The sequence below is a fragment of the Rhinolophus sinicus genome, linkage group LG02 (genome assembly GCF_036562045.2).
Source record: "Rhinolophus sinicus isolate RSC01 linkage group LG02, ASM3656204v1, whole genome shotgun sequence".
Lineage (NCBI taxonomy): Eukaryota > Metazoa > Chordata > Mammalia > Chiroptera > Rhinolophidae > Rhinolophus > Rhinolophus sinicus.
The window spans coordinates 132,968,124-132,990,904 of NC_133752.1; the positions used below are offsets into that span (position 1 = coordinate 132,968,124).

General features: G+C 33.2%; 1 protein-coding gene across 2 annotated transcripts in view; it reads right to left on the reverse strand.

Annotated features, from left to right (window-relative positions):
• TRHDE (thyrotropin releasing hormone degrading enzyme) overlaps window positions 1-22,781 on the reverse strand; it is a 364,357-nt gene that overhangs the window by 85,020 nt on the left and 256,556 nt on the right. For both annotated transcript variants that reach the window (XM_019748963.2, XM_019748962.2), the window contains 2 exons: window positions 5,386-5,451; window positions 4,517-4,704 (listed from right to left, as the gene is read on the reverse strand). In XM_019748963.2, coding sequence (XP_019604522.1) covers window positions 4,517-4,704; window positions 5,386-5,451 — 254 coding nt within the window. The remainder of the gene's footprint in view (window positions 1-4,516; window positions 4,705-5,385; window positions 5,452-22,781) is intronic.

Here is a 22,781-nt window from a genome sequence, read left to right on the forward strand (position 1 = left end):
AATTGCTATCTACAATATGGAAAATCTAAATAATATGTTTAAGATTCTAAATTTTAAAATTATATGCTGTACTTAATCAAATAAATATTTTTGAGTGCCAGCTATGTGGAGACACAATGCTATACTGAAATGGACTCCAAAAAATTGGTCAGGAAATAAACAATATACACTAGCCAAACAAGTATTGATTTTTTAGGTAGAAGTTAGTGAATTCAACTCATGTAAGCTCTTTAACAAAAACTTCTAAGCTCGGAACACATTGCTAAGAATTTGCCACAAATATTTACTGATGGATTTACTGTGAGGAAAACACAGAGAACTGATATATTTCTTTAACGGCCAATCTCTTTTTTTTTAAAGAAAAAATGACTTATTTGATTAATTGGAATAACTAGTTAAGAAACAACAATGTCTGACTTTGGATTTGATTCTCAATGTAAACTATGAGCACATTTTTGCACACCTGAGATCTTGCAAAAGCCTGGAAATGGAAAGCATTCCATAAATTGCTGTTCAATTAGATTGGAGCAAAATTAAGGGACTAAATCAGCTCTAGACAAGACAGAGATTAACTTTACAAACTTGACTTTTTAGTATATATTCCTCACATTCAGTTGGGTCAACGAAATTATGAATTCAAATATCAATTAAAGGGCAAGAAATATATAAAACTGAAGATGTTTTAAAATCCTCAAGGATAAATGTTTGTTTTTTGTAGCATGGTCATAAAATATTATTTGCCTCTAATATAAAGAAACATATAATTTGCATGTACTTAAACTATATTCTTCCAAATAATGAAACTAGAAATTATGATAAAAATTGGTACAGTTCAATGTTAGCAAAATTCTCTAAAGTACAGGAAAAACAGATTCATATCAATACCTTTATGTTGCTTACAGAAATTCCATATAACATACAAGAAACCTTCCTAAATGGCAATCATTGCATTGCATAGCTGTTCATATGCAAAAAACCTACCTATTAGGTATTGGGTTAAAAACACTGGACATTTCGAAAACTTTTAAAAGAGATATCTATATATTTCCTAAGAATGTTTTTGTACTCTATTCCACATGTCTGTATGTATATGTATGTATATACATATACAAGCACACAACCAAAATCTATACTTTGTCACAAAGACAAAATAAAAATTACAAATTACTAAGCATATCTGAAATTTGTATTCACTTCTGAATTGCTGTACTATCAATGCTATATGTTATTTTTCATAACTTTCCCAATAAGTATTTAGTGTTTTCACAAATTTCATTTGAAAATCAAAGAAACCATAGTAATTATGTAGTTTTATGATTACAACTTAAAAAGCTGGAAGACACTGAACACTGTTGAGCGAAGAACTCTGCATGGTATACTGTAAAGAAATCTAAGACTGCAATGGGTTATATTTAAAAAGAGACTAGAAAAAAGTACCTGCGAAATTAGATTGTAGCCCAACTGTATAAGTTTAACTTGACTTTTAGTCATCTCATTTTATACAGAAAAAAACAAAACCAAATTTTATTCCAAGAGACCCTCAAGGTTTTTTTTTATTTAATAATCCCTGGTACTATCCCTTATCATCATTCACATTTTTATAGTAAAGCAATGTTTAGTCTCATTATGTTAAGGTAGAAAAGAATATATACGTATTTAGCTTGAGTGAGAAATCTTTTTGTAAAAAAGTTGTACCAATATTCGTAAAGCATTAGTGTAGATGCCATGAAAAATTGTTCAGAGGTTACTCTCATCAGGTTAATAACAAAAGGAAAATATGACTGTAGAGACAAATATAATTCTCTGTAGCACAGGACTCAGAGAAGTGTCTGAGGAAACACTACTTAATATTGCAGTGTATTAACTTTATAAAGGAAAAAAGCTATAAAAATTCACAACTTCCCAAATTCTCAAATTCCAGCAAATATTGTACTCACTTTTATGTATCAACTAACTTTTTGCAATTATTAGTTATGTAAAGATTTTTTTTTCTTTCTGTGCTGTAATATAGTAGCTACTACACATAAACCATAATCACTGTACACATTAAAAATGTTCTAGGCATGTTGTAGTCATATTCCTTCACAAAATTCAAGACAAAGAATTAATTATATTGGCTCTGAAAATATCCACAATTCACAGGATTTTTGGCATAGATGAGCACTATGATTTACTACATCAAGAGTCTGTATTATATAATAAAGATCTAGGAAGGCTATATATAAAGGACAGATAGAATTGGTATTAAAGCTCTGACCACAATGTTACAGTGAATTAAATGATCAATAATATAAAATTGAATACTAAATTTTCTACTGGAAGCTCTATTATTTCAAAATAGACAGAAAATAATTTTTGAGATTAATGTGATGCCATGCATTATCTTACTCTTAATATTTTATACACCAAGTTCTCAGGGTTCAAATCATCTATATGATTTTATAACTCCAGCAGAAGCAAAGCTCTATAGATGTTACATATAGTTATACAGCCTAGGAGAAACTTTTCCTTTAAAGAATCAGCTCGTGGCTGATAGCATCTGATGCATGTTATAGGTTGACAGAGTATTTTTTGTTCAAAATTTGTTCTGTCATCTGCATGTCCTTTATGTTTTTCTGCATCAGTGATGCTTGTATCAAACTAATCATTCTCAAAGGCATGGCTGAATCTCTCTAACTTTGCCACAGTCAAGTAGTTTTTATGTACTTGCTGGCAAGGCCAGGGTTTATGCCTAAGCGGTTTAGCCTGGAGCCAGTTTAGCAGAAGCAGCATTTGGTAGCTGTGGGGAATCCTGGCTGTATGAAGAAGTGTTGACAGATGGATCACATGGATGGACCTTGAGAATATCATGCTAAACGAAATAAGACAGAGGGGAAAAAGTCAAAAACCATATGCTTTCACTCATATGTTCAATATAAAACTGAAAGCAACAAACGAACAAACAAGAGAAACACACAAACAAAAACTCATAGACACAGACAACATATGGTGGCTACAAGAGGGAAAGGGGGGTGGGAGGAGGATGAATAGAGTAAAGGGGGTCAAATGTATGGTGATAGAAAGAGACTTGACTTGGGTGGTGAATAGACAATGCAGTACACAGATGATGTATTATAGAATTGCATCCTTGAAACCTATATAATTTTATTAACTGATGTCACCCCAATACATTTAATAAACTTAAAAAAAAATAAAATGCTGACAGACCCAGACCCTGATAGTGTGGCAGGGTGGCAGGGTAATTAATACGTATTTCATGGGAGCAGATAGACCGCAAGGGCAGTTTGTTGAAGACCATATATATATATATATATATATATATATATATATATATATATATATATATATATATATATATACATATACATATATATATATATATATATATATATATATATGTATATGTATATGTATATATATATATATATATATATATCATATATCAGGAGATTTAAGACAACGCTTTCCAAAATGGGATTCCAAACTTAGTCACCAGTAAGCATTAATGAATTTCTCTTCTACTCATAATCCATCTGGGAGCAAGGCTACTACTTGGGAATGATTTCCATTTTTCTTAGTGATAACAAAGAAAACGTAATGCATGCCCTAGATGCTGATGAGTGAGAAAGTCAGACTCCTAATATTCCAAAGTCATAGGAGATAGCATGACCAACCTAATCCAAACACCTCATTTTATTTATTAATTTTAACCCTCCTTATCCCACCAATCTCTTATTAGGGCACCTAATAAAAATGAAATTGAGGGATAAAGGTCTACTATCTTTCCATGGCTCAGCCTTTAATAAGACACAAAACACTAAGAAAACATGAACTAGAAAAGAAACATATGGTGCTGAATTATCAGTAATAAAATAAGAATTTCAAAAGTAAGTTAAAGTATCAACAAATCAAAATTCTATGTATGTTGTCTTTTTAGTGGTTTTAAACACTAAAAATGAGGGAAGGGAACATAATTTATACTAAGTGGCACTGATTATTAGACTATTTTGAAATGAATCTAGTTTATGTTTCTTTGGCTCAGATACTATTTAGCCTAATTTTGTTTGTTTGTTTGTTGGTTGGTTGGTTGGTTTATTTGTTTGAATCCATCTTCCTGGATTGTTAATTTCTGTTTTCATCTATGTTATAAATCACAGTTTGCTCAATCCCATTTAATTCACTTCATTGCATCTTAACTTTCTTGAATTTAATTCAACAAACATTTACAGAGAAAAGTAAATAATTACATATTATTTTCTTAAATCATCATGATAATTTAAATGCTGTTTTCCTAAACAAAATAATTGTGGTGTGCTGTTATCTTGATGGTGAAAACATCTTGAAATGGGAGTAAAAGAGGAATCAAAATGAAAACACCATATGTAAATAAATCAAAAGATTTCACTTACAAAATTTCAGAATTATGTTACCAATGTTTTCCAAAATATGAAAAATGTGAAGTAAGACATAAGAATTAAAGCAATTCTTTCATGTAAAAAAAAAAAAAGTGTTGTACCTGTTATTTTGCAGTGCAAGTGCTTTCATTTTAGTACTGATGTCATAAATAAAATGTTGTTGGGTAATTATAATCCAATTTTCTGCTGTTGTATTTCCCAAGATGGTGATGACAGGATAACCCATCTGGAGCGTCCATTGATCCATTACTTCTTGTATGTTTACATATTTTCCATTCCTTTTTAATGCCTTTATAACCAAAATTATATAAATTAGTTTTATAAATTTAAATTATAAACATAATTAACATTGAACCATTTTCACTTTTACCTTTATGATTTACCTAAACATGAAAAACATTTAAATCAGTGAAGTTAATATGTTAGTAAAATTAGTCTTCTTGCCTTAAGTTAATCTTTATATATATATATATATATATACACACACACACACACATATATATATACATACATATATATATGAAAGCTTTATTAACATTAAAGTTTTTACTTAATGGAAGATAAGACATGTTTTTTTGTTGTTGTTAGAGCAAGTACTTGCAAGCATTATTAATTACCCCCAGTATGTCTAGTATCAAATTTAAATATTCGTTATTCATACATAGAAAAACAATTTATTTAAAATGTCAATATCTGACAACATATTAAAATTATATTTCAGAAGTATTGTCATGTTGAAAGTAGGCAAGAGATATTTTATTACCGTTTGTAGTTTAAGTAATTTTAAAACTCATTATCTTTATAATATATATGTAATATATCAAAAATAAAACAAGAAAGCAATATGAGCAAAAGAAAAGTATGAAAAGCAAAAGCAAGCTGTCAGTAGCAATAAAAGTTAAGACTGTTTTATAAACTCAAATCAAATATTCAAGAAGAGGTTTTGATATTGGAGCTTTCTATACTTTACCTCTGATAGTGTATTCCAGAGATCATTTCTGGCTGCATTGCCATACTTATGAATGGTTAAATAATCCTGCAAAGAGTGCAAAATTGTAATTACAATTCAAAGGCTAAGCACTTTCCAGTAAATGTATTTATTTCTCAATTCAATTAACCATTTTCATTTGTTGGAATTTCATTAACACTAAAAGAAAGACATGCAGAAAGATGAAGAATCGCATTTTAAAATATTCCAAAAAGATTTAACTACAGCACATTTCTTAATTAAGTCATCAAACAATCTTTTAGAAATTATTAATCTTTTAAAATTATTTCAGAGCCACAATCACTCCTTACTTATTTCCAGGGTCAAAGATCTTCCTCTAATTTAGCAAGTCAACTTTGGGCAGTTCTGAAGAAACTATCTCTGCAGTGAAACACATTAGGTAAAACTTTCCGTCAAGCTTTCATGTTGAAATGTTTTGTTTTGTTTTGTTTTGTTTTATGGAATAATAACAAAAAGAATACTGCCTGATTATGCGGATGTGAAGAGGGATTACTTTACCAAAAGAGCGGTGACTTTCTCCACAACCTGTCTAGTTCCCTAGTCTTTCTTCAAAGAACAGTCTGCCTAATACAAAAATGATACGTACTTATTTCCAGGAGTTTGAAACATATATTAATATGTAATAAGAAAAGTCTAAGTTTATTTAATATGTTTGGGCTTAGGACTTCCCATTTCCCATTTTCAATCATGAGTAGTTAGACCTACACACTTTCTATCTGATTCATTCTGTGAAGCGCGGTTTATGTCACTACAAATGTGCTATTTAGTTATGGCTACTTGACATTATCTTTTTCTGAATCCAAAGTAGAAAAATGAATAGAAAGCAGTGTTTTATATTATAAGACAGACAGTCCCTTCCTTCATTTGAAATGCCATCATCTCTATAACATGTAGGTAGTAGACAAAATCCTAATTTACATCACAGAACTAAAGCTAAAACAAAAACAAAAAATGCTGACTCCTTTCAGTACTTTATGTAGAGTGGAATACTCCGGGGATAATTAAAGTTGGGAAAGCAAATTTTCTGAAATACAAATTACAGCACCTGTGACAGATTCAGCTTTGTTGCCAACTCACAGCCCAGCAAATGGCAACGCCCATTCTATAGGACTCCTAGAAATGCAATGTCCAACAGTAGCTTAGCAACCACAAATTCGTCATCGTCATCAGGTGTTATGAATAACTTTCTTGAAAAAAACTACAACCCTGAATAACCAATCTGAATCCCAATTTTGGCTTTGAAAATGCCATCTGAGGCATTTTCATTTAGAATCCAGGGACCTGGGTTTACATAAATTATTTCAGATTTAATTGTCTGAATAATTTTTTATGCTTTTTTAAAAGCCCTTACACATGAATAAATTTGGGAACATTGGGAATTATGAAACATAAATTTGAATTGTATTTTAGTGAGGATATAATAAAAAAGGGTCAAAATTAGAACTATTTATTACTGATTTCTATTTATAGATAGTGCTTTTAGAATAATCCAAAAGAGGGAACAAAGGAATGCTATATGGACCTTGAAAGGCCCGGTACATAACTACATATTTCTCTTCATAGACAGGTCATAAAAATCCAACTGTTCATGATATGAGTTGACTTTGGCCCAATATTGATCATCAACTCGAATTCTTGGTGCCCTCCCCTATTCAGAATGAAATACAAGTTTACGTCAAGCAGGCTAAAATGGCAAATTTTGAGGCTAAGGAGGCAGCTCCAACTCGCCTTCCTATTATTCATGGCAACAGCGTATCTCCTTGGACTCCCAGCTGTCCCAGTTTTTGGGTGTTAATGGAATTGTACATATGTCAACTCTTTTTTCCAAAAAAAGCCCCAAATGTTTTCATTAGTTATTTCAGTTGTCTTCTTGCACAAAAATAGTCATATATTCAATTAGTGAAATTTTGCTTTATTTTTGTAGAATTACAAAGGTACTTGAAAAATAATAAATGTGTGTGTGTGTGTTTTTTATAATCAATCATTTATTTATTCACTCATTCCAGAAAATGTACAGTACACTTTGCATGTGCCAAGTAGCTTTCTAGGTGCTGGGGAAACAGTGTTGGAGAAAAGTTTACTGAGAACAACTGCAAATACTGAGATGTGATTTGTGGGGGAAGGTTTCTGTGACTGAAACTGCAGTAGTCTTAGTATAATCATCACTTGAGAAGATGAATTCTAACATCTGGTATATGATTAAACAAGTTCCTTTTTAACCTACAACGAATGTGGAAATGGCTGGAGTTATGAATTTGAAATGAAAATTTGTTTATATTTAAGTGTATGAAAGTCAACCAGCGATTTGACATTATGATATAAAGTAAAAGAATGTTTTAATATTAACTGTAAAAAGAATCATGGGTTCTCTACACAAACTATTTCAGAAATAGCAAAGCTGTTGAAAAGAATAAAACAAAGATGACCACTAGAATAATCTTAAGGGACATAACCAACAATATAAACTGATTAAAAGTTAAAAGCATGTTAAGCAAAAGTGTATTCTGATATATGGAGTGCAGGCTAGATGACTGTTGCAATCCCAAGCATCCCATTTCAGACATGATATGACACATAGGAAAGAGACAGAATGTCTTCCTGAGAATCTGTTTTTAAGTATCAGGAAAACTTCCCCTTGAATGCTGCATCAAATCCCATGTTTCCCATTTGTCAGAATTGCATCAAGTGCTTTAGCAGAAATCTGTTAATGAAGCTTTAGGGAGAACTGTGTTGGATGGACAAGGCAGGACTCCATCCTGTGAAGTACATGGTTGTATGGAAGAGTAAGAACCTGAACAAAATCAGAATTCAGTTAGTAAGAAAGAAGAGACTAGCTTATGGGTAGACCATAGTAGTGTTTCCTCCGATAAGACAGGAGATACAAATCTGGGCCTCAGTACCACTGGGAGGTAGGACCCCTTCCACGTGTAAGACTAGTCTAGGAAATGCCAGGTAAATTCAGGCACTGATTTTTCTGACTATGTGACAAGAAGGTTGAAGCAGGGATTTGAAATATTGTTCCTTTCTGTTAAGAATAACTGTACTTCAAAAAATCTGTAGTGGGCATTTGTCGTTCTTTTGACTTTTTCAGCATTTAAATCCTACATTTATATGGGGGCAATAACTCGCCGTGGAACCCTGGAAGAAAGTGAGGGCTCTGCCTCCCACTTGAAATGGAAGGAACAAACTTCTAAGAGTTCCCTCTCCACTCTCCCTGATTAAAGCACGGACATGTGCCCTGGCCTCAGAGAATGGGTAGGTACTTCATCCCAGGACTGTGAATCCTACAGGATCAGGGCCAAGAAGCAGGAACAGTTAAGAGATAGATTATTTGCTACGATGGCGACAATGAGGTTCCACAGGTAGCCACGCTACGGCAGCAACTGAACCAGCCACTCGTGTGGCACAAACATGGCTAGGTTTCTTAATTTCTGAGTCTCCCTTAGTTCCTATTATCTGTTTTCTAAGCCCGATTCTTCAGCCTTCCCAAAGATTCCAAAGGCTACCCTACTATATTGCCAATCAATTCCGTTTTGCTTAACTTAGAGTTTGTTTCTCTTGCTTACAACCCCAAACCCTGACTTACACGATAATGGGTGATATAAAAAACAAATAAAGACATTTTAAAAGTTATTGTTAACCTCAGAAAGGAAAATAGAAATGCTTTCTCACAACGTATACAAAAAAGAAGAAAAGAAAAGAAAGAAAAACAAAGAAAACCCAGTTCTATTTAGTAAATCTACTAGTCTTTCATTGTGTTATGAACTGTGGGTATGGAGGCTGGAAGGGTAGAGGTAGATACCCTTCACAGACAGGAGTGTACATGAGTAACAACAGAAAAATAAAACGATGCAAAATTTTTGTCTTCACTCTCCCACAGCAGGGGGTTGTAAACTGGAAACCATAAACTCTAAAATTAAATATTTTTAAATATGTGCATTATTAGAGTAAAGCTATCTGAAAGGGATTCATGGACAAAAACAAAAGCTGCCAGATCACAGCAATGTCACACAAGGATCAAATAAAACCCATATGAAGCGTGGCCCTTGCACTTCAGACGATGTTCCCACATTCCCTGACCATGAGAAAAAGAAACAAGGAGACTAAAACAATGACAGATTAACAACTAAAACACAAGAAAGCTAAACTACAGATCAAGATCTTATTTTGGTTAATACCTGAAGACTATTAGGAGATTATGAGATTAAAATGAGTAGCAAAACATTGAAAAAACATTATGCAAAATAAAAGAATGTTTACATTTTCATTCTATTCAATAAGAACCAAGGATGAAAAGATACAAGTAATTATTCAACCTTTATTATTAAATGATGACAAATTTTCAAGGAGGAAACCCAGTAAAACAGAAACAATTACCAAACTTTTTGAAGTATAAGTTTCTGGCCACCAGACACAATAAAAAAAGAAGTGAAATTTAGGAAAGTTATTTGAATACATAGAACAACACTAATTGAAAAGTCAGTTATATCATTGTTTTCATGCCATTTTGACTTTGATTTTTGAAATGTGTCTTTATCAGAACTTCACTTTTAGAAGTTGCTTGCTTAGAGATAAGAGTATTGGGTTATTTTTCTAGGAACAAAAAGACATTTTACATGCTTTAAGCATCCATTACTCCACCTAATGAGTGTAAATTTTATAAAATCAGTAGATTTCCTTAAGAGGTTGCTAAATATACCAGATAATTAGAAATTTTTAAATCAAAACAAACTGCTAGCACATGAAAGATTTTTTTTGTTTATTTGTCTCAAATTCTAGACAAATGGCATATTCTCACATCAGTGTTGTTTTCACATATCTCTTACTTAGTAATTACAGATCATGCCATCAATGCCACAACATGCAGGAGAGTCACCAAATGTACAATATTGCCGCTGCTGAATTTTTACTCCATTCTGGAACAACTTGACAGAGTCCTATACCTGTCAGTGAAATAGTGTAAATGTAAGTCTACAGGGGTGTTCTGGGGTATAAAATATCCCCACCTCTCACTTCTGCTGCTAGTTTGAAATCTCACTGAGACATAAAATGAATCTATTGGTGAGACTGAGGTTTGCGAATTGCTTTTTCCGAATGCCCTGGTAAAGGGCTTTGACCACGACAAGCTCACAAAATAGATAAATTATATTCCGGCTGGTAAAAAAAATATACTGCCTTTTGTAAATCAAGATGCCCACTGACTGTAAGCCATGTGCACGAAATTCCCCACTTCCCCTCCTTGTCTTCTCAGCCCCCGTTGATGGTGACCAGTTGAGAAGAAAATCCAACTCAGTTGAGAAAGAAGTGGTGTAGACGTGTATTCTGAAAAACTCAAGAATTCAGGCTGATCTATATCAGCCAGACAATCTTGGGTAAGGTATCTCTTTTTCCAAAACCTGAATTTCCTCAACTGGAAAACGTAGATAATACAGTACTTGAGAAGAATATGCACAGCAAATGACACAAAACAAGTAAAGCACTTAGAAAAATACCCGCCACACATAAAACCCAGAAAACATTCATTATTTTAAGGCCAAGCTCAAAAGAGGAAAAAAAGTCTAGAGTCCACATCTTCTTCTTCAAACTTACCTCTAAGAGAAGACAAAATGTTCTAGAAGTCCACGGAAGGGAAATTATATAAAATAACTTAGAGAAAAAATATACAACTTTTTTTAAAAAGTGAAAAACGCAAGAAAATAATTGAGACCAATGCTTATTCAAACTTGAGGAAAACTTTGAAACCTTCCCCCACCCAAGACTGGAAAACAAAAGAGAGTTGGAGGGTTCTGCAAGTTGTGGGGTCTCTGCAAGTTGTGGGGTCTAGCAGCCTGTTTTTTACAGCGCTCTACTGAGGGGAGAAGACCATTGATGGGTGGCTCATGGATTGGGGGCACTAATTAGGCTTGTGAGCACAAAATAGCCATACCTGATTTGGCACTAAAGCAACCAAGACAGGAATCTTCAGATGACCAGAAAGGCAAGGCTTGGAGAAGATATACACTAAACACTCAAGCGACATGCACTGTCTCATTTCTTTCCCATTCACTCATCAACCCACTCCGTGAAACCAACATGATTGCATATCAGTGTGGATGAGAACAGAGAGCTCTTACCATATGTTTTAGACTGAAAAAGTGCCCTGGAACATTCTCATATTAATGGGCATGCCATAAGGGGAATTCAATAAGGACAGAGTAAATTTCCCATACGCTCAGAAATATGCGATTTCTTTTACTCGTTGTTAAAATTATATACACTTGCTAATATATTATTTACTGTTAACCTTATTCATGGCAGGTATTTGTCTATCGGGCCCTCCCATCTTCACTTCCCTGATTATCCAGCTTATATTTCATAGTTTATTTTAATCAATTTCTAGCAAATAGCCTCATCTCCTTTGCAACTCTGTCCTTCAATTATACTAGCTGGCAAAAACCCCAATCCTGGATGATACCAAGTATTTGCCTTCACCAAATCTGCACTCATAGAGCTGAGTTTCACAGGAGAAAGTAATGCAATTGAGCAGTTTAGCTTTATTATAAACTCGTAATCACCCAACTCAAACTATGCCTTCCTACTCTACCTAATCCTCAAATCTCTCTAATGCCCAGCCTTCCCTCACTTTCTTCTACTGGCCTTGCCTCAAAAAACACTGAAAAAATAAAATTCATCAGAAAGAACTTCCTCATTGTCCAATTTGCAAAGCTCCAAATTTACTGGAAGTGTATCTCCTATCAAAAACCAGTCATTTTACCTTCTCCAGGACCAATGTCCCAATTATCTTTTACTTCTCTAGAGTTCTCAAACTCTTTCTCTCTGTTCTAGCCTAAAACTATTATAGTATAACTGTCTCCTATCTTTAAAAACTAAACAAAACGAAAGCCTTACTTAGCCTTTATCTCCCTCTAACTACCTACCCTGTTTTTTCTGCTCTTCCTTGGCCAATTTCTTTAAATTTTATCCTACATACACTGTATCCACCTACATATTTTCCATTCACTCTTCCACTGAAATCAATAATTTGCAAGCTTCCAATAGTACACTTTCTCTTTATCCTTCTCCACCTCTCAGATGCATTTAACCTCACTGATCACTTTCTTAGCGTGTAAAGAGCTTTTTCTTAACTTGAGTGACTCCACACCCTTGATATTCTGTGTGACACTCTAGCTGTTCTACTTCAGTCTCTTTTGCTGTCCCCTTCTCTTCTCTCAACCTCCACTGTTACAGCCCTTCAGGGCTTAGTCCCAGGACTTCTACCCAGAAACCTCAGAGTCATTCTTGGGTGCCTTTTCATCCTCTCCTCTCACACCTCACTCTTCATCCAATCTATCCTTAGGTCCAATTAATTCTACCTTCAAAAAACATTTCAAATCCACACATGTCTCTGTATATCTACTGCCTATTTAAGCTTCCATCATCTCTCATCTGAATATTAAAGTATCTTCTTAATCATATTACCTGATTCTTCTCTGAGTATTCTGAGTACTGCAATCCCAACGTATTATTACAAGTAGCCACATAACTGTTGTAAATATAAAGGAAATCACATCACATCCCAGTTTAAAACTGTTTAATCGCATCCCACTGCACTCAGAAGAAAACCCAACCTTCCAAACACAGTCTACTTTGGCACTGCATATTTAGCTCCTGCCTCATCCCTTATCCTTACTAACTCTACTCACTTGCATCAGTGTCTTTCTTTGCCTTGAAAATACTCAGTTCTTTGCCTCAGCCCTTTGCATAAGCCCTTCCATCTTCCTTGAATGATCCTCCTTCCCCAGCGCTTTCTCTTCCTTCAGACCCCAGTATACATGCTTCTCACCCAGGAGTTCCTAAACATCCAACTAAAGTTGCCCTACTCACCCACCCAAATGTCCTCCCAGAGCATCCTATTTTATTTCTTCCTGGAATGTAGCACATTTAGTAAATATGTATGTATTTGCTTTTTTCCTATTCAATGTCAATCTTATCTTATTATATGATTCATGAGCTCAGTGGCCATATTTGCTGTGTGCAGCATGCCTTGAATACTCAGAGCTTATCATGGTATCTGACATAGCGTAGGTATGCAATAATTATATGGAGAATAAATAAATATTGAACATATCTGTTGGATGAACAACAGGGACTGCAGACATAAAACTAAGCAGAGCTGGTGCAAGAGGGGGAAAAAAATCGCAATTTTGGTTTATTAGCACAAAGCATTGAGAAAAGATTCTAACAACTAAAATGAGTTATTGTTCTTAAGGAAAAGATGATCTGTAAAATAATCACAGGGAGAGACCTTGAGCAAAAGAGAAAAGGTGACTATAGGAGACAGATTGTAAAAAGAAAATGAGATGCAATATAACAAATGGATATCACATTTCTTTGTGTGTCATACTAACTCAGAGCTCTCTCTTCCATAGACAGAAATACAGAGGTAGATCACAATTGAATTGCAAATGCATTTGAACCTTTTGCAAGACAGGTTCCAAGTATATAACTTAAGCTAGGTCTTCAAAGCACGCCTCTTAAGACATTATTTTATAACATGTGGTTTTTTTCTTAACAATAATTTTGACATTTACATATCACAAGGAAAAGAGAATTTGTAGTAAATATGTCATTGTCCATCACTTTTATTTTAGGACCATTTTACAAATTATGAAAAAGAGAATAAAATGCCAATTTTTAAATGGATAAAAGACATGGATAAATATGTCATAAAAGACTAAATGAAAAGAGTGAAATGTGAGACTATATGAAAAATTTTTAACCTATTTGCAATAAAAAATGTACATTGAAATAATGGGCCAATTTTTTATTTACTAAATAGGTAAAAATCTAATTTTTAAACTTTATAGGACACAATGCTGTTTGCTTAGTGTACTATAAAAAGAGAACTTTCTACCAATATATATTGGCTTAACATTTTGGAAGAAAAATTCATAATGTTTCCAGAAATGTATGTGATGAAACAATGAAAATATTATGAGAAAAATCTATAACTTAAGGATTATTACAATATTGTTTATGTAATAAAAGTTGAAAAGCATTCTAGATGTTCACAGACAAGAAAAAAACTAAACAGTATGATACATCTATGCCCTGTTACTAGTATTAAATGATGTAATAAAATTATCAAGCAATTATGAAATTGTTTTAATGATTGTTTTTCCACAAGGGAAAAATATCTTCCCAACTAAGAAGACTTTTGTAGTGTCAAAACTTGCAACATTGCCAAATATGTAATTCTAGGCTATTACATGAACATTCCTAAAAGAGAACATAAAATAAGAGAAGAAATAAACTAAAAGAGGAAAAGAAGGAAAACTGCTGATGCAAGAGCTAAATAAGTTAGAGAAATACGTCTCTAAGTCAAGTTTATTGTACTTATGAACTAACAATCTAACCAAATGGTTGTCTTCAAGGAGTGAGAGACAGTTTGCAGGGGTACCCAAGTGTGTGCACATTTAAAGATCAGTATGCATTTTCATACATACCAACACACAACTAGGTCCACCCATCAGCCAACATGTCTAATAATTTCACAGATACATTTTAAATAAAGTTATCAAAAACATAATATTATAGTACCAACCCTATTAGCTAATAATAAATGTAAAATATATCATGAACCTTTAACAAACAGGTAAAAGAAAACCCGTAAACATAAACGTATAAGGTTTCTCACTGAGCTGGGTAAATGCCTGCAGGATGACAAAATGGAGATACGTGTCTTTAAGAATAAAAGCTTTTTAGTTAATGCTTTATAGTCAGAGTGGGCAGTTAACAACATCTAATTCAGGGGCAAATAATGAAGATTCAATATGTGGCTGTCTATAAACAAACTAATGGAAACTAATGAATAAAAGTAATTTCTGATTCACAAATATGAATAGCCATTGCTATTTAATATTTAAAAGTACTTGCTTAGGCATTGGAGATAGTATGCTTAATTCTGAAATCTATGGCGTCTTTTAAAATTAATATTTTTCCCTCTATAATATGCTCACTAATTTTAGCTCTATGGTTAGATCTTAAATAAAAGTAATGCTAATCAAGTTAAATACAATGATTAAGCACCAGAAATGATAACATTATTTTCATATGGCATTGAGTGATCACAACAAATTGTTACCAAATGTTAACCATTTCTACCTACAGCATATCTAAACTGCAAAAGCAATTTAAGTAAAACACAGAGAAGTTGAGCAAAAACTGTCTACGGTCATTCATTTAAGATTAAGCACAATTCAGCTACCGTCTGGATGAAAACACAATACTACCTCTTCAGAAAGGAAATTAACTTTGACACACTGTCTCTTTCCTTCTGTTATTTTCTGGATTTTCATTTATCTGAAAACCTACATGTAAGGGAGCAAACACTCATAAATGTAAGCCAGTAGTTATCAAATAAAAATCCTGTGTACACGTTAATATGTAATTTCTCATTGGAACACAAGTTATTGAGTATGTTGGTGCTACTAATAAGCCCTACGGCTTTGTGCTTGTCATTACCTTCAGGCAATCAGAATTTTATGAGCACAAACCAATAATAATGATATTTCCCTTTTGCTTTTATCCACACCTCATTGCCTTACATTGATTTGCATAAGCAATTTCCACCCTGATAATTGGAGCCAAACATCTTGTTGTAGGTTACCTTATGGAAAAGAGCAGTTAAATACTAATCAAGATAAATCTTTCTTTATTCAACCATATTTTAGATGATATTGAATTACCCTCATTGGTTGAGCAAGAAGGTGACTCATTTTCTGACACAGGTTTCAGAGTTTGAGTTTATATCAAGCTCAACAATGATCTTTCTTTGTAATTTCAATTCCCTGATGTTGAGTCATAACAACATGAAGAACAGTACTGCTAGGCTGAAATCACTAAAACAATATTGTTTTTGTCTGAAAAGAAAAAGCAATAGTACTAATTACTTTTAATAGCTGCTGAGCCAATCAATATTATCTGAGGATTTCATAATTATAGTCTTATCCTTTTATTTCCGAGAAAAAAATGTAACTAGGGAGATTAAAACAAGTAAAAATGAAATAAGGCAGGTCAAAGTCATGTAAAAATTTCTATCAGAAGAATTCAAGTAATTACTTGAATTACTTACTTTAAAAGTAAGCCTATAATACTTATGTAGAATTAGGATTTGAGCTATAGGAACTTAAATTATAAAAACAAGGTAAAAGAAGTAGATCCTAATTTATTGATCACATGCATAAGCATTGGTACATATGACTGACATTTAACGTATATGCGCTTAAACAATAAGAACCCCAGGAAATGAAAGATATAAGGATTGCTGAAAGATGCTTTGGAATGGAAATCAATACAGTGATGGAAGGATAAAGAATGCAAGAATCCAGACATTCTGTGGAGGATTACGTTCTCTCCATTAAGAGGTCTATAAAAAGGAGCAAACTGAGATCCTAAGGGGTATTTGCATTGAAGGAGGTGTTTAGAGGAAGCATTTGTTCATAGCAGCAAGGGAGATTTCAGGGGTATATATAAAATCATCAAGAACTTCTAGAGAGATAGGGCAAAATTGCAGTATATTTCTATATTTCTATTCCAGGTACCACAAAGGAAAGGAAAGTCAACAACATTTGACATTGAAGATTGTCCATGTGAAAAAGAAGACAGAAATGAGGTTTCACTGCATGTACTCCCTCCCAGTGTCCTGCCAGTAAGGACTCTGCTTATGCTTGTGATATTGTAATGAGGAAAACACATTCAGATAGCACATTATTAAACAGATGTGGAGCCCCCTTCACCCCCGGAAATCTTACCACCTTTTCCTTACAGGATGACCTAGGATGGAATTTGGAGGTATTTATGCCACAAATATAAGGTGATAATGGTAAGAATTACATTATGTATAAAAAGTATAACTTGAGCCTGTATACAAAAGGGAATTACTCATTACTTCTGACCTACCTATCCCATTTCCCACTTATGCTAGTCCCTACAGATAATGTATCATGCAGGTGTTTTCTTAGTCATCATTACTCACCGGAATTATTGCTAGGAGAAAACTCTGGACTGAGAAAACCCATAAGCTTAGTCTCCAGATTCCCTAGGTATAGTTGGTCTTAAAAGCAATTTAGGCAAACTGCTACTTAAGTTTTTCTCCCTGCATTTACCCTATCTTAGAAGAATTTGCCTATCTGGAGGTGAGAGAGGTAGAAAGAGGAGCCAGCAGTTGTGATTGTACAAACCAGAAGTTTGAAATTTTTAATTTAATAAAAAAGCAAAACAATTATTCACAACAGTAAATCTCCTTGTCTTTTCTGCTTTGGTTCTTTATTTTAGAAGAAGAATAAATTTAGATATGTGAAACTGTTAGACATATTACTGGTACTGATTCACCCTGACACAACTAAATCAACTCATTCAAAGAGGAAACTGGGGATTATAGACCACAGGCAAATGAATTGTAGTTAGGAAATAAGTGAATGACGGTCATTGATTGATTTTCCTAATTTGTCTCATTATATATCCTTATAAAATGATTGAAATCAGTTGAAAACATTCTCCTCAGCTACAATAGTATCACTAGGTCTTAACATAAATATCAAGGAAGAGATAACCATTTTTAAATCTGCATATGTTAATTCCACCTAAAAAATAATAAAATAATATTTAATCAATAGAACAAAGACATTTATAGATGCAATGTGTCAGATTGTCTGTAAGCAATTCATCACCACTCCTGCTACATTCTACATGTTTGTGCATCGTACGGGCTGGAAGCTTCAATTCCTAGAATTCTTTGCTAGTTAGGTACAAGTTTAAGTTCTGCATGAAAAGTACACATAAGAGGCATAAAAGAAGGAGGAGTCATATTGCTCAAGCAGCAATGAGCAGGCCTATGGGCTTTGGTAGAAGTTAAGGTACTACTAGTGGCTTCCAGGTGTACTGCAGGCCTCTGAGAATGGGTATTAGTTTGTTATGATGCTTAAATCTTTTTTTAATTGTTATTAAATTTATTGGGGTGACATTGATTAGTAAAATTATATGTTTTAAGTGTACAGTGCTATAATACCTCTATATATTGCGTTGTGTGTTAAATTTCTTGCTTTTCTGGAGTTTAGCAGTGGTTTTCCTACTTTCACTCCTCTAGCCCTCACAACAATTTTAGAAAATTCATACACTCTGTGTCAAAATAACTTTCTGCTTGAAGTACCTTGAGTGGTTTTGATTGGGCTATTATATTATATGCCCAATGTTTTAGGAAACAGACCCTCAAAGATGGAAAAATATAGTTGCTTCCCTGTCTTGATTAGATTTAAATGAGGTAATAGCATTGATAATGGGTGGTAATATCCTGGTAATCCATGGTTTTCAGGGACAAGGCAAATTCTTAAATTATCCTTTATAGTTGTCCAAACTGAAGAATAGGCTTTGGGAAAACAAATGACTATTTCAAAAAAAAAACGCATTACAGTAGAATAGAGAATTACAAAATCTGCAAGAAGAATGGGTATTTCTGACTAGACTGGAAAGAGTACAAAAAGAAAACTGTAACATTGGTGCTTTAAATTCTCTGCTATAGTATGGGCAGGGAATCAGTGGTCATCTGTGACTATGCTGAAAGATTCTTCTCTCCCCACCATTTAAAATGTAAAAAACAATTCTTACTTCTCAGGCCATGCAAAAGCAGGCAGTGGACCAGATTTGGCCCATAGGCTATAGGTTGTCAAGCCCAGTTTGAAATCTCCAATAATCTATAACTAATAATAAAAGTTTCAATTTAAAAAAATAAGTCTTATATCTCTTTTAGCCTTAGAATCAATATAACTGAAAAGCAGACTAAAGTTTGAAATTCTGAGTGGTAAAATTACACCTCAAGTAAATTTCATAGATTTCTTAGGTCTCTTATTAAAGATTAGGGTACTGATTGAGAAAGTGTGGGACACTGATAATTGGATCGGGGGCCTTTAATACCTAAATTCCACACTTGGGTTCAAAAGCAGCTCTCCTTGTCTCTGAAAAAGTAAGTTAACCATTGTTTGAATCCCCTGTAATGACACTCATCAAGGGGGTGCCAGTTCTCCTCAAAACCAACCTCCAATGCACCTCAATGGTGTTAGACCCATAAACAAATCAACATCAGCAGATTTCAGGAACACAAGCAGAAATCTGACCTTATGGAGGACAACATATACATTGAAAAATCTTCAAGAAACTTCAAAAAGTCCTCAGAAAATGTCATCTAAGATGATTATGGTTAAATTACAAAGATGTAAAGAATCCAGAGCAAAATATGAAATTATAACAAAATAAGAAAGGTAACTAAAAAGCAAAGGAAATATAAGTTGTTTCTTACTATCGGCAAAAAGTAACATAGGTATTACCAGCAGAAATTCTCAGTAACCTCAAACGCTGGTCTGGTTGGACCATAGTTACAATGCTACAGTTGACCCTTGAACAATGTAGAGGTCAGAGCAACCAACTCCCTTGCAGTAAAAATTCACCTACAACTTCTGACTCTCCAAAAACTTAGTTGTCCCTCAGTATCCATAGGGGATTGGTTCCAGGATGCCCATGGTACCAAAGTCAAGTCTCTTATATAAAATGGCATAGATCAAAGCACACTCCCATCCATGGATCAAAAATATGTCTTGAAATAAATCCACACAGAAGTGGACCTCTGCAGTTCAAACCCATGTTGTTCAAGGTCAACTGTATATACATTGAATGCCACATAGTCTTAATATTCAGATTACTAACTGAAGATTCAAACACAGTGAATCACTCACTTTTGCACATCTAGTTTATAAATTTTCCCATCAAATTAAATCAGCTGTCCCAAATTAAAGTATAAAACCCAAATTATATCACTAGTAAAAAGCATTAAATAAATCTTAGATTCAGAAAATCTGAAAAATAGAAAAAAAATCTTAAAGAGCATTTAGTCCAAGTCTTACATTTGATAACTATAAAGTCAAAGGCCAAGAAAGATTTAGTGACTTGTAGAAAACCTGCCATTAATTAGAAACAGAAATTAGAATTATTTCTGCCTACTTATTCCATGGCCTCATGCTTCCCAAAATATACTTGCCATTATTTTGGGAAATTGACTGTTTAGAACAGTAGATATATAGAGTTTGCAAAAATATAAACATTTCTGTATTTTAAAAATACATTATTTACAAGTGGCATACAGAATCAAACAGGGGTTCAAGTTTGGTTCACTCTACACTTTCAATATAAACATCAAAAAAGACTCTAACTTATTAACGGTAGCCAGGATAAATATTTTAATATATGTATTGTCTATTTTCAAAAAAAATGTTTTGAGGCAATTTTTTTAAAAAGATATGCAAGACTGACCCATTTAAGCATCAGACAAAATTCAAGAAGAGAATTACACAAAAATGTATCAAGTAGACTAGACTAATGAAAGTTGTGATTATTCAGTATAAAACTTTTCTAAACTTTCTAACAACTGACACAGTGGATTATATGGGTATTAGGAATAAAACTTTTCTCACAACAATCTCTGAGTCCCTTCTTATGAGGGATATATATGTAAGATGGAACTTAAAAAACTATATAACTATGTAACTTATATATATGTAACTCCAGCTTACATATATGTGTGTGTGTGTATATATATATATATGTAACATATATATGTACTTCAGCTTACATATATATGTATATATACATACATATATGAACTTATTATGCTACATATATGTAACATATATGTACTTCAGCTTACATATATATGTGTATATATATACATATACATACATATATGAACTTAAAACTATATATATATAAAATTTTTTAAGTTCCAGCTTACATATATATATGCAACTTATATATATGTAACTCCAGCTTACATATATATATATATATATATATATATATATGAGAATATTATAAAAGGTAAAAAAAAAGGTAGTGAAATCTACACTCGGACATTTTATAGGTAAAATATGAACATGTGAACTGACCCAGAAACTCCCCAGAAACCTACTATTTTTCTATATTAGTTTTATTATATTTAATATATAAACATTATATTTATAATTTACTTTATATATTTATATTTATTATATATTTATTATATTTTTCCTCCAGTTGTATTTGTAAAAAATGTTTGCTTTGTTCCCATAAGAGTCTAAGATGAGTTATAAGGATATCAAAATTGTAAGAGAACACAAATTTTAGAAGAAACCAACATTGTTATTGTTCCTCTGTGGAACATGAAGATTAAGTCAAGTCCAAGTACTAAGAAGGAGGAGGAATAAAGGAAAGGGAAGGAAAGAAAGAGGGAGAAAGGGAGGAAGGAAGAAAAGGAATAAAAGTATATGAAAAACATGCTGTTTGCAATTTGGGATTACCTATACCTGTACATCTAACCTTGGGTCTGTCTGCAAATATAAACTTGCATTTGACTACACAGAAACAGCCATGGTTAATGTAAAAACAATTAATAGATTTTCCAGCAGAGGTAAGCACTGACAGTCCAGGTTAGCTCTTTCAACAAGACTGTAAAACCAAAACTCTCTGGAGCCTTGTGGATGGGAAATACATTACTATCATCTCTGTGACCACTCAGCACCATGACATAAAGGGTTTGTTCAGGAGGTCATTTCCAAAATGTATCCCATACATCTTCATGCACAAGAGATGATAATTTATCACCTAGACGTAGGGATCTACTGTAAACTAATCCAAACTGCTGATGATACACTAAATCAGTTTGAGTGATGAGTATAAATAAAGCTGCAAGGAAGTACTGAAGGATGCATACCTATCTGATCAATGAGATGTCAGAAGGCAAATGAAATGCAATGTTGACAAACATAGTCCCTCAGTTGAAAATTAACCAAATCAGGTATCAGAGCATAAAGGCATACATTAACTCAAGCTTCAAATGAAAGTTTAATACATGGGAGTCAGAGGGTATATTCTAACTGTTTCGGACAAAACTGAACACATGGGGCCAGTAGAAAAGGGAATATTAAAAATTGATGTATTTTGCATACTATAGAAAGCACAACAGGACAAAGAAAAATATTGCAAAACAGTAATCCTCTCCAAATAATATAACTATAGTTATTCAATCTGCTGAGCAAATCCATGCACACAGATGAGGAAAAAACAATAAAATTTATATACAGAAAATGATTTCACATCAACTTGCTACCAGAAAATCAAATTTGATTTGTGTTGCCCTTATGGAAGCTTAGATATTTTCTGGAACTGTCATGCTACAACTTCAATGGGGAAAAACAAAGGAGTGGTGATAAAGAAGGACATTCCTCCAGAAAGTTGATATTCATGGAAGGCATTCCTTGAGAAAAAAAGATTTTCCCAACTATGTGATCAGAATA